Source organism: Drosophila busckii, chromosome 3L (genome assembly GCF_011750605.1).
Source record: "Drosophila busckii strain San Diego stock center, stock number 13000-0081.31 chromosome 3L, ASM1175060v1, whole genome shotgun sequence".
NCBI lineage: Eukaryota > Metazoa > Arthropoda > Insecta > Diptera > Drosophilidae > Drosophila > Drosophila busckii.
Genome location: NC_046606.1, coordinates 18,843,179 through 18,856,081, shown reverse-complemented (window position 1 = coordinate 18,856,081; position 12,903 = coordinate 18,843,179). Strand labels below are relative to the sequence as shown.

Genomic DNA, 12,903 nt, shown 5'->3' with positions numbered 1-12,903 from the left:
AATCAGTTTGAAAAACTTTTTTTTTCATAATATTGATAAGTTTTCATAACATAACAAAATTGATTTATATAGAAGCTAATTAAGGTATACGAAAGGGCACTACAACGGATTCTCGATGGTCTACTTGTATACCCATGACCGCAGATTGTGATTTTTGTATAAACATTCTCATCTGAAATTTTTATGAAAATACTCAAATTAACTTATTTTTTTAAATTATGAATAAGAAATTTCACTAACCTGAGCCGTATCATCAGGACAAATTGGTTTAGATATATATGTTTGATGGTTCGGAACATCCCTTAGTAAACCTGAAAGAAAACCATAATGTACAAATAGAAAACTTTTTTCAGCGACTTCGAATAAAATAAAAGTCAATGCAAAAGAATTTTTTTTTAAATAGGTTTACCACTTTTTATTAGCCCTGTATTTCAGTTCAGTTTTTGTTTGGAAAATTTTGGTATCAAGATGATTACAAATTACTTATATGAGCGAAATCAGAAGTAAAGATATATATATTGATCGGATCTGATCTCTTAAAATGGTCTTGATTTTACAAAAAATTAATTGTTTTGATTTTTCGTGTTAAATACTTTTGCACGTTTTAGGTCACTTTGAAAATACCCAAATTTATATTGCACCTGGGTACAAGTTAATACAGCACACAGAATTAGGTTTCCTACCTTTTTGTGCAATGCCAGGGTGCTGGACATTGTTCCACTGTTGTTGAAGACGTTGTGAATACAATTTTATTCTATCAGTATACTCCTGATGCTCCAAATTATGAGAGTCCAATGCACTGACATTAATCATGTTACTAAAATAAAAAAAAAACCGGATGTAGTTATTACATCTGTTGCTGTTCTTACATTTTCCGCTGCTCTATTACGTACATTGCAGTGTTCTGCACTAATCTGGAAAGTGCATTTTGCTCATCTTTTTTGGGCAGCGATTGAGCGCAGTCATTGGTTATATCAGCTGAGTTGCATCGCCGCAAAGCCGGACTTTGGTTGACAGAATCCGACAAAAGGTGTGTTCTCTCGCTTGGTTCAATACCCTAAAGTTATAGAATTGTAGCACAGCCTAAGTGATCGATAGTCAATGCTTACCTGGCTGTCCAAGTCATCGGTGCAATAACAGCAGCTACAAAAGGATGGCAAGCAATCCAAAATAAAACGAACAAATTCCATGGAACGGCTTTATACAAAACAAATATTTATATGAAACAAGTGATACAAAATAGTGACGGGACAATAATACATTCGATACAAATATTCGCTTGATATTTTCTAGACATCGATATATTAAAAAGTTCTTACAACTTATATAAAGTTTTTTGTTCTAAAATGAGAATGGTATCGTATTATAAATGTCGCCAAACGTCACAAAAACAAAACAATATACTTTTATTAATATGTGCTATTTTTCCCGATAGGGACTAAGCGATATATCGATATTAAATTTGTTATCATTAAAATGTAATGTGCATCTGTTATCACAACAATAACAATGATTGCGTTGATGTAAGGATAGAATAATATTGCAAAACTATAAATACATGAATCTATTTACATTAGATTGTCGGTGGCTGCATGGTTGCTTGGAGTAGTTGCTGTTATTTTCGGATGCCTACGACAATGGCTTCTACACCGTAGACGGAAGCTACATAGCCCGTCAGAGGATAGATTGCATGTTGGCATTTTTCACCCATACTGTAACGCCGGTGGTGGGGGTGAGCGAGTCTTATGGTGTGCAGTAAGATCTTTACAGGTACATAAAATAATACAAACATTGTTATTTTGATATTTTATCCAATTGACTACAATGCTCTGATGCTACCTTCATTTCAGAACAAGTACGATAATATTAAGATCGTAATTTATACGGGAGATATTGATGCTACGCCTAGTTCTATTCTGGAGAAGGCAAAGAATGTGTTTAATATTGCACTGGATGTGGACAAAATAACTTTCGTATTTTTAAAACAACGTCACTGGGTTGAGGCCAGGAAATATCCACACTTTACGCTGCTGGGACAGAGTTTAGGTTCAATTGTCTTAGGCCTAGAAGCTGTCTGTAAATTTCCACCAGACATTTTTATTGATACAATGGGATATGCATTTACTTTCCCAGTGTTTCGTTTCTTAGCTGACTGTCGAGTTGGCTGTTATGTGCATTACCCAACAATTAGTACTGATATGCTTAAAAGAGTACAGTATCGACACACAGCTCACAATAATAAAGCTTATGTTGCAAGAAACCCATTTCTAACCAGGATTAAATTAGTCTATTATCGCCTATTTTCTAAGGTAAGCATAGGCTTATTAACTTGTTGACTGACTTTTAAAGTGTATTAACCTTTTATTTTTTTAGATGTACAGGTTTGCGAGCCGATGCTCCGAGACTATAATGGTGAATTCGTCGTGGACTGAAAATCATATTTTGGAGCTGTTAGATGTGCCATTCAAAACTTTTCGAGTATATCCTCCTTGTGAAATAGAACATCTGAGAAAGCTTGAACACATTGAGAAAAATGATGAGATTGTGATATTATCTGTAGGACAATTTCGGCCGGAAAAAAATCACCCGTTACAATTACAAATATTGTATGAGTTAAGAACTTTACTGGCACGAGATGAGGACCTTTGGAATCAAATACGCCTAATCATTGTAGGATCGTGCCGGAACGAAGAAGACTATGAAAGGTTACAGAACATGAAGGACCTAGCAAAACATTTGTCTCTTGAAAATTCTATAGATTTTAAAGTAAATGTTCCATATGATGATCTTTTGAAAATGTATGAAACCACTAAAATTGGCATACATACTATGTGGAATGAGCACTTTGGTATTGGAATTGTGGAATGTATGGCAGCTGGTCTTATAATGGTGGCTCATAAGTCTGGAGGTCCCTTACTTGATATTGTTGAGACGTCCGAAGGTTCACAAAACGGCTTTCTTGCCACAGATGCTGTTGAATATGCGGCTTGTATTTTGAATATAATCTTAAGCCCTGACGAAGCCAACCAAAACATTATAGATGCAGCAAGGTACGTAAAAGCAACAACTTTTATGTGCTTCCGTAACTAATAACTTTATCATCTTGACAGGTCATCTGTGGCAAGATTCTCCGAAGAGGAATTCGACAAACAATTTTTGCGTGCAATTTCGACTCTATTTAATTAACTCCAAACAGCAATAATAAATATAACAAATAAAAAATGCACAGATTTGAAAAGTTTTTTATTCGCAAAAGAATGTTTTAATATCCAAAGTAAAATGGAAACCCATACCGTTGTTCTGCAGTTGGCCATTGAATTAATGAATTATGCTAAGGACTGCAATGAAAGGTACGTATTAAAATGATATGATTTTATTAATTAAACATTTACATCGACATTAACCTAACATTTTGTTCACTATTTCATATTCTTATATGTTTGACTTTGACTATTTCTTTGCTATTAAAAATATGTATGCTTAGTGCCTTAAGTGTATGAACTATTAATTATTAAGTATTGCTTACCTTTTAATAATACGTATAATCGATAATGATAATGTATTTTATAAAACTTTAGACAATAGATTTCGCGCTCTTTTAGAGGGTGCTAGTATGTAATATGCAATATAGACACGTCGGACCGTATACAATATTTGAATTTCAATTTAAGAAATACAAGCGGGCTTGATAGTAATGACTTAATACATATATGTATATAAAATGCATGCAGATAATACATTTATCCTATCCGATCGGAGTCGATTACTATATTATTTAACTATCTATGAGTCTCAGTATGTAAATCTTCATGTACCTATTGAAAATATTTCAGTTTGACTTATGTATATTTATCAATTTTAATTGATTGATTATTAAATAATAATTCTTGTTTTTCTCATAATTGGTGAAAAATAAATAATCAATCTTTTTTCAATTACATAAATTTTAAAATATTTTTAATTTTGAGTGGTGTTCAAAAACCAAACTAGAAAATTATCATTAATTAGTTCGAAAATTAAACGGAGCGCAGTTCGCTTATATTGCATATTCTGCAAGTGTCTAAGTCGATTTTTCTTATTTTAATGAGTCCTCTTTTCATATTTAAATTTCTTATTCTAAAGAGACTTTTAATAATAAATGCCCATTTGTTATCAGTTTTCAATAAAATGCTACTTTTATATGTACGTTTTTACATTAATGTCACTACAAATGTATATAATACGCTCGATTTAACTTTTTAAATGCTAAATTCATAAAATTACTAAATTTTTTGTTCTGATTTATGATTTGTGGCTATAATCTTAAGTGTTATTTATTATAATCAACGAGTTATGCATATAATTGAATGACGGCTTGGAATACTTTTAACGGTTAGTATAAGGTGCACATCTACAACACGTTTATTTATTATGGTTTAAATAATTTGTTTCTGGATTCAATTTTATTACAATATGTGTGTATTACTTTCATAAAACTATTCCACTTTTGTGTCCTACATACATTTTACAACTATTCATTGTGTATATTGCATTTTTTATGAGACATGAGTATTACGGTATTATTACGTTTATATTTATTTTGACGTACAGCATTTGTGCTTTTTACACTCTTTAGAATTTTGTGCATCAGCTTTTAGAATATTATTTAAAATAAATATTTAATTACAAAACAGTTTAGGGGCTTCAACTTAAGGGGCTTCATAACAAAAATCTTATATGCCAGCTGAAAAAATAAGGACTTAAGAGATGCATATTGCCAAAGCAGTTCGACTGCTGATACTGAATAGGTTCCTGTATCATTAAATTATTCTTTGACAGATACGTCTTTATCATACACATTTCCTTTAAGCTTGCGCGTTGCACTTTGAATATTTGCACCATTTCTCATATATCAGTATTTTATGGTTTCATATTGTACCGTACCCGACCATACATACACAGCATATATATACACAGTTGACAAATTAATACGGAACGTCAGCTGATCTACATGTGCCTATGAATATTTGACGGAATCTCTGTGCAATTACATGTTATATTGAATTCTAAAAAACCTTTTTTCGGGCCTATATAATTTCGGTACTTATCAATGTTTTTTTGTTCGTCTACAAAAAATATGTATTAAATATATTTTAAATATTTATTATTTACATTATTATATTATTTAATGTCACGCAATTGGCCATGAGCACTGAGAGACGACTTAAATAAGAGTTGATTATTTTATGTACTAGGTATATTTTATGCAAAATGATTTTCATGATGTAAATGCTAGGATAACGTATATACATTATGAAACTAAACGTATTTAAACGATTAGATAATTTTTGTTGAGCTAGTTAATTTTTGCTCAAGTGAGAGTGAAATTATATATTTGTCATTTATATACATTTTAGTTAATTGTTCAGAAATTAAATTAATAATTGAGTAGCCGTCATATATATCGGCTCAAATAATATTAACTCATTAATTTAAAATTCAAGATTGATTTTAATATTTCACATTTGACACATGTTCATTTGTGATTTCATAGATCGCTCTAGTAAAATACTAAACATAAATAAAAATTAAATAAACATTTTAAGATCTACTCATTTAGAGAAATATTTACATATGGACTAAATATGTAGTAAGGCACCTTTGAACTTACTATTGAAATTAAATAAGTGTTCTTAAACATTTAACAAAAGATGATACATTAATAATAAACAGGGTAAAATCAATCCGACCAATTTAAATGATCTTTTTTCACTAGACGAAATGCCCATCTTGTATTCCATATCGATGTCCAGAAGAAGATCGTGATTCCGCGTATAAAACTGATGAATGTCGCTTATCTACAAAACATATTTTTGGCTTGTTACAAAGTTTTCTTAAGAAATTTATTTACTGGACTCCCAGTTGCTATTACAAATTTCGGATTTTTAAAGGCTACAAGTTACATAAGAACCAAAAAAATGCTTACCTCATTCCATCCGTATTTATTTTTAGCTTGAACAATTGCCTCGTAGACAGCATTATGTTCTAAATTTCTTACTACGTAAGACATCAAAAAATGTGTTCCGTCTGTTCGAATCGGAATTGGCTTAATATGATACTCATGCCATTTTCCAGGATGTTGGTATGTTTCGTTCATCTGCGAAGGTTAATTATATTATTAAAATAATCATGTTATCATAATTAAGTTATCATTTAAAAATAATACCAAAAGTCGGCGATATAGGAGCTTTATCTCATCTAAGGGTGGGATAGACTCTATTGTCCAAGTCAAATTGTAATGATCCAGAAACCCACTTAGGGCGGGTGAAATGAAATCTGCTGGGCCTGGACGTCCAGAGACCTCAATGTATTTCTTTGTTCTTCCCAAAGCGTTATCGGATCGGTGGGTTGAAAATTTCGAATAATAAGGCTGTATCTATCATCATGGGGATACATAGACCGCCGATCAGTTGGATCCAGCAAAAATGAATTTTGGTACCACAACATCTGAAGAACAGAAAAGCTTTTATTTTTGTTTATTTTGAACACTTTTTGCAAAAATTACCTCAGAATTGACATCTCCATGAACAACGCAGACTAGTTCTATATCATATCCTTCAGCAGCATGAACCCAAGCCTTTTCTACAGTTATTTCTGGAGGAGCTGTAATAAATGTTAGATAATGGACATTGGTGGCGGCAATATACTCACATAATATTGTCAGTTGAATATCCATTGATACGCGTTCTTTGACACCATTATCAGCTGAGCATTGATATGTACCAGCGTGGTGTCTGTCAACATTTTCCAATATTAATGTGGAACTATCTGACAGATGCGTCGGCCCAGAATACACATCTTTTTTAAACCAGTATATTGTAGGAACTGGATTTCCGGAGGCTTTGCACTCTAAAGTAACGGTACTGCCTTTTCTGGCTGTCACTTGGCCGTTGTGTGGAAGAGCCCTTAGCGTTGGAGGCACTATAATAATACAACATAATTTAATGGGTATTCCATTATATGTTGTCGTTTTATCGTATGATTACCTAATATTTCCACAGTATGGACTTGGTCACGGTTTTCTTGATCTCCAAGTTGACATATATAATCACCAGCATCTTGCGTTTTAACTCCATTAATCTGCAGATTATAGTCTCCGACAATTTTAAATCTCTGGTCTCTTGAGATTTTCAAATGTCCAGCAGTGAGCACAGACGAGCCCTTTCTCCACAATAATACAAAGGATCCCAAGTTTTGAACTTTGCATGGGAGTTCAATAGTTTCACCAACAATAACTTTATAGAGGTGACCTCTTGACAAGAATTTTGGGGCTGTTGTGGAAGCTTCATTGTCTGGTATTACAAATGATCCATCTAAAATGAATTTTTTTTTATATGTAAGTAGTTAATTAATAAAATTAATGTATTTGTATAATTGTAGACTTTTCAACAAATTATATATAATTACTTGTTATCCGTATTATGGTCATAAAATACAAAGTTACTTTTAATTATTCTATGATATTTTTATAGACTCACCTGTGAGTAAAATGGAGCAGGCCAAAAGGAATATATATATATGCCGTAGAAGGCTTTCTACATTAATGTATGGAATCTGTTAAAAAAAACATACATTTTTATTACTTGGAAATAACGGTCAAATTTAAAAAAAAAAATGTGGCTCTCAAAGTTAAAAGGAAAATAGAATGAGTTAAGACAAGAATACATAAAAACATTAAAAAAATGTGGTACATTATATTTGTAAACAAATAATGATGTTGCGTGTCAACATTTTTAATGTAACATTTTTTTTAATGTAATGTCCTTATTAATGTTGGAGTCACTCCTTAAAGAAGCGGGATGAGAAAGAATTCGTTCCTTTTGATGTTTGATGTACATAATTTCTATATACATATGTATGTATGTTTGCGTATATGTATGTACATACATACGTCTATTTGTCGCAGATCTCTTACAAGAATACAGAAATTGAACCATGCGATGACTTTGTAGTAATCATTAAAAGACATGCCGATGTACATTAAAAATGTTTGCTAAATTAGTGCACATATGTATGTATACATACGCAAATATTGATAAGTATATTGTATATATACATATGAATGAATAGTTGGTCCAAAACCTATTTGTAGTAGTCGCCTCTGTTGATAATGTATATGTATGTACATGATTATTATATGATGTTTATACGCTTTTCTTAAAGCAACTTATGAAGGTACTGTATGTATTTTGAAATGGTATTTTATATATGTAATATAGTTTATGGTGTTGGTATAAATACATATGTATGTAACATTTTATAAGCGCACAACTTACATACATACTTATATGCGCAAAGATGTACAAAATTATTGCTGTGGGGCACAATTATTGAATTTGTGCCAGACTCACCATATTCGCTTATTCCAATTACTATTTGTATTAATCCATATACACTGGATACACTTTTAAAATGCACTTAAATTTAGTCGCATATACATTTAAAATTGAATAACGAGAACTATTTTTTGGCAGTTATAAAAGAGACTATGGTTCCAGCCTGACAAGTATAATTGTATTTATCCTTTACATTTTCAACTGTAGTGCGCATGCCTTTCTATAAACGATTCTGTCTCTGAAGCTCTAATGTGAGCTTTGTAATCAAAACTTTAACAGTGTGACAATATTAATATGTACACGCTTAAAAAAGTTTAGTTGGCGACAACAAGCTAAAAAAGTTACAGACTTCTGTAGTTTTTATCTTGTAATTCAGGATTTAATATTAAAAGAAAACAAAAACATATTATATATGTAGTGTATATATATAATTGAAGTGATAATGGTAATATATATTAAAAAATGCAATATATTTTAATTTTTTTAGAATGTAAGTATATTTAAGTGTATAAGGATGTTAGCTTAAAAATAAATAAAAGAATCACAATAATATTTTTGGCGATATGTTTTTGAAGAATATCTGTGATGGAAAACGTTCGAAAAGAAAAGTATCGATAATCAAAGCTAATATATAATCGATTGCTTCCATCACATCACTATTGGTCAGATTGTTTACATCTCGTAGAACAAATAAATGAATACATAAATTAATAAATGAGTGCTTGGAAATATATAGTTGCTATAAATGCAGTTTTTGCTTTATGTTTGACAAATTGTTCTCATTTGCCTGTGAAATCCGATAAAGCTGAAAGATCTGGTTTTCATGTAAAGATTGTGCCAAACGAGTTCATTGTTCAGTTCACTTCTCACTACTTTAAAAACGTTCGGGAGTCGTTTATTAGGAAAAGACTAGTAAAAACAAACGTAAGCTGAAACTCTATGTATATGTTTTTTATTTAACACCGTATTTATGTCTATAGGTAACGGACTGGTCAATTGAATCTCGTCGCAGCGGAACTGGCGTGAATCTTCCCAGTGACTTTGATGTTATACATGTATTTGACAATAACGAACTTTTAGTACACCATGCTTTGAATTTGGTGAGAGGACATCCCTCTGTTAAAGCTGTAGTTCACCAGCGCAGTGTTCGGCGATTACTGACTTATACATACCATAGTAACAGTAGCTTTATTTTAAATAATCGAAGTCCAAAAGGCGTTGCTCGAAAAAAAACAGCAAAGAAAGTAGATCAGCAATACGTGACAGAAGCTCTGCATGCGGACATCCTTTGGAACTTGGGAATCACAGGAAGAGGAGCTAAAGTGGCTATATTTGATACGGGCTTGACGCAAAATCATCCACATTTCCGAAATGTGAAGGAAAGAACCAAACTGGACTAATGAAAAATCGTTGGATGACGCAGTGAGTCATGGGACTTTTGTAGCTGGTGTAATAGGTGCTTCCGAAGAATGTCCTGGGCTGGCCCCAGACGCTGAGCTTCATATATACAAAGTTTTTACAAATTCCCAGGTAAGTCTATGTCGCATTTACGATTATTAAAATATTCGAAGACGTTTGTGTAATTACTTGCAGGTTTCCTATACTTCGTGGTTTCTAGATGCATTCAACTACGCAATATACAGAAAAGTAGATATAGTTAATTTAAGTATTGGTGGTCCGGATTTTATGGACTCTCCTTTCGTTGAAAAGGTTTTAGAATTATCAGCTAACAATATTATAATGATTTCGGCAGCTGGTAATGATGGGCCCTTATTTGGTACTCTTAATAATCCCGGAGACCAAAGCGATGTAATAGGAGTAGGAAGCATAAATTTTGATGACAAAATAGCAAGATTTAGTTCAAGGGGAATGACTACTTGGGAGCTTCCTCTTGGTTATGGAAGAGCAGGTCTAGATATTGTTACATATGGCAGTCAAGTGGCGAGTAGTGACGTGCATTCGGGTTGCCGTCGGCTGTCAGGTACTTCAGTGTCTTCACCGGTTGTTGCGGGAGTGGCAGCTCTACTTAGGAGCGGAGCATATCATAAAAGGCATTTGATTAATCCAGCATCATTGAAGCAAGTTATAATAGAAGGAGCTGAAAAATTACCAAATTATAGCATGTTCGAGCAAGGCCAAGGGAAACTTAATTTGCTAAGGAGTATGCAGCTCTTATTGGCTTACAAACCAAAAGTTTCTTTTGTTCCATCTTCACTCGATTTTACTTCAAGCTTTATGTGGCCATATAGTAGCCAGGATTTATTTTATGGAAGCACGCCGGTCATTGTAAATGTTACTATCCTCAATGGAGTATCCGTCATGGGAAAGGTTGTTCGCAAGCCTAAATGGATCCCTGACCCAGATAGTTATGGATCCTTCCTGAACATTTCAGCTTCTTATTCGAATGTAATTTGGCCATGGACAGGTTGGATGTCTGTTTATATTGGTAAGCGTGACCAAACTATTATAACTTTAAGAGTATTTATAATTTGTTTTATTCTAAAAGCTGTAAGCAGCGAGGCGGAGGATTTCGAGGGCATAGGCAAGGGACGTTTAATTTTATTAGTTGACACATATCCTTTTGGGACGAACAAGGCGTATCGGGCTGAAGTAAATTTGTTCCTGACAATTAAAATAATACCGAAACCACCACGGAATAAAAGAATATTATGGGACCAGTATCACAACTTAAGATATCCTCCTGGCTATATACCACGAGACAATTTAAAAATTAAGACTGATCCACTTGATTGGAGAGCAGATCACGTCCATACAAATTTTCGAGACGCTTACATACATTTACGAAACTCAGGATATTACATTGATGTTTTAAGGCAACCATATACCTGCTTTGACCCATTAGAATATGGAGCATTATTGATTGTTGATCCAGAAGAAGAATTTTTTGATGAAGAAATCAAGCATTTGGAACATTATGTTTATGAAAAAGGATTAGGTCTTATTGTATTTGCTGATTGGTATAACACAACTGTCATGAGACACATTAAGTTTTTCGACGAAAATAGCAGACAATGGTGGATCCCTGATACTGGTGGCTCTAATATTCCGGCATTAAATGATCTCTTAAGACCATTTGGTGTATCATTCGGAGATTTCGTGGGAGAAGGATATTTTAAATTGGGCGATCATTCAATGTATTATGCTAGCGGTGCAACACTTCACAGCTTTCCAAAGAATGGGCACGATGGTGTGGTCGTCGGAGCTAATTTAATAGACCAAGGATTAGGGGTATTATAAAATAACTTAATAGTTATTTATTGTTGGCATCCTGACTAAATTTGTATATTTTCAGATTATTACTAATAGTAAAGCGTCAAACTTGGAGTCAAAACATTCCGTTCCAATACTGGGATTATTTCAAACAAGTCTTAACAGTCGACAACCTTTTCAAGATTCCTAATGCCCGCCGATATTAAACGGAGCTTCTTGGATAATAATATCACGGCAAACATAACATTCTTAATAAAATGTCTCATATATTTGTAATAAACATAGTAATAGTCAGTCATTGGATATTTGTACGGACATTGTTCATTAATATATATGATGAAACATACAAGATAATTGTGTGGTGTATACTAAGCCAAATGAAGAAAAGTTGCTTTTGGCTTAAATAATAAAATACAAAACTCTGGAGTATTAAAAAAAATGAAAAATCAAGTTAATAAATCGGTACCCTTAAGAATACCCAGTAGCAATTTACACTGCTTTTCTAAAGTTAAGTTTAGAAAAATTCTAAAAATACAGTGTGAAGAACTGGAATGGATATCTGAATCAGAGTATGATGAAAACGTAGTGAATGAACTCTATGAAGAATTATCTTCTACAGACAGTGATGGTATTTAAAGAATCAATTTTTTAAAATAGATAACAATTTAATCATTTCTTTATTTCAGGAAATCATTACAATGTTATTGAACATTTAAGTTCGGAGCTCGATAAACTAGCTTTTAGTGATGACAGACTTGAATTTAACATGCCAGCTTCAATATTCTTTTTGACGATGCTTAGCGTAACTGTAATTGTATTATTTTATTTGTTTATACAAGGTAAAATTGCAAGTAATCCAATTCGATGAACAAGCTGTGGTGATTTATAGTTTAATTTAATATAAACAACCATAAATGTTAATGTCAAAAATAAAATATTATAAATCGTGTGACGGACATATAAATACATTAAATGTATTTTACAACATATATTGTGTATCATGTCTTAAAAAACATTTGCATCTAAATAAAAAATGGTTTATTTTGACCATTGATTTACAAAATAAAATTTTTTTCAGAACATATCGTGTAAAGCGTCGTTAAAATAAAAAACTCTTTCAAATAAATAAACTCAATGGAAACAAATGCTTGTTTTTAAATATTGATTTATCACAAACACACGGCTTTACTATAATAATAGTTATAGTCTTCAGAATATTATGTAATGCCAGAATATTTGTCAGCTACAAATTTCTATATTTGGTGAAAAATTAATACAAAGCAACGGTTTTCTTAAA

General features: G+C 32.3%; 4 protein-coding genes across 4 annotated transcripts; 2 read left to right on the top strand and 2 right to left on the bottom strand.

Annotated features, from left to right (window-relative positions):
• Positions 1-46: 46 nt before the first annotated feature.
• Positions 47-1,241, bottom strand: LOC108599249 (CG14184). Its single transcript, XM_017986045.2, has 5 exons — positions 1,110-1,241; positions 894-1,057; positions 684-817; positions 241-311; positions 47-172 (listed from the first exon to the last, which is right to left on the bottom strand). The coding sequence occupies exons 1-5, from the start codon at positions 1,188-1,190 to the stop codon at positions 80-82; spliced, it is 543 nt and encodes a 180-aa protein (XP_017841534.2). The 5' UTR covers positions 1,191-1,241; the 3' UTR covers positions 47-79.
• Positions 1,242-1,489: 248 nt separating this feature from the next.
• On the top strand, positions 1,490-3,223 carry LOC108598908 (GDP-Man:Man(3)GlcNAc(2)-PP-Dol alpha-1,2-mannosyltransferase). The gene is made up of 5 exons (XM_017985738.2): positions 1,490-1,523; positions 1,578-1,770; positions 1,851-2,309; positions 2,374-3,050; positions 3,111-3,223. The coding sequence occupies exons 1-5, from the start codon at positions 1,510-1,512 to the stop codon at positions 3,184-3,186; spliced, it is 1,419 nt and encodes a 472-aa protein (XP_017841227.2). The 5' UTR covers positions 1,490-1,509; the 3' UTR covers positions 3,187-3,223.
• Positions 3,224-5,640: 2,417 nt separating this feature from the next.
• On the bottom strand, positions 5,641-8,485 carry LOC108600822 (opioid-binding protein/cell adhesion molecule homolog). The gene is given in 9 exon segments (XM_017988629.2): positions 5,641-5,837; positions 5,966-6,136; positions 6,206-6,378; positions 6,381-6,486; positions 6,545-6,642; positions 6,691-6,960; positions 7,026-7,352; positions 7,518-7,593; positions 8,391-8,485. Coding segments are annotated over 9 exon segments (1,389 nt in total). The 5' UTR covers positions 8,394-8,485; the 3' UTR covers positions 5,641-5,672.
• A 604-nt stretch (positions 8,486-9,089) lies between these two features.
• LOC108598336 (membrane-bound transcription factor site-1 protease) lies at positions 9,090-11,812 on the top strand. Its single transcript, XM_033293725.1, is given in 6 exon segments — positions 9,090-9,299; positions 9,356-9,763; positions 9,765-9,905; positions 9,969-10,821; positions 10,882-11,624; positions 11,689-11,812. Coding segments are annotated over 6 exon segments (2,463 nt in total). The 3' UTR covers positions 11,797-11,812.
• The last annotated feature ends 1,091 nt before the right edge of the window (positions 11,813-12,903 follow it).

Bases quoted from the DNA above. Each gene is read 5' to 3' on its own strand.
- LOC108599249 (XM_017986045.2), bottom strand. From the start codon at position 1,190: ATGGAATTTGTTCGTTTTATTTTGGATTGCTTGCCATCCTTTTGTAGC. The intron at 1,058-1,109 runs GTAAGCATTGAC...CTATAACTTTAG, and splicing joins CCGATGACTTGGACAGCCAG to GGTATTGAACCAAGCGAGAG. The intron at 818-893 runs GTACGTAATAGA...TTTTTATTTTAG, and splicing joins TTAGTGCAGAACACTGCAAT to TAACATGATTAATGTCAGTG.
- LOC108598908 (XM_017985738.2), top strand. The intron at 1,771-1,850 runs GTACATAAAATA...CCTTCATTTCAG, and splicing joins GTGCAGTAAGATCTTTACAG to AACAAGTACGATAATATTAA. The intron at 3,051-3,110 runs GTACGTAAAAGC...TCATCTTGACAG, and splicing joins AACATTATAGATGCAGCAAG to GTCATCTGTGGCAAGATTCT.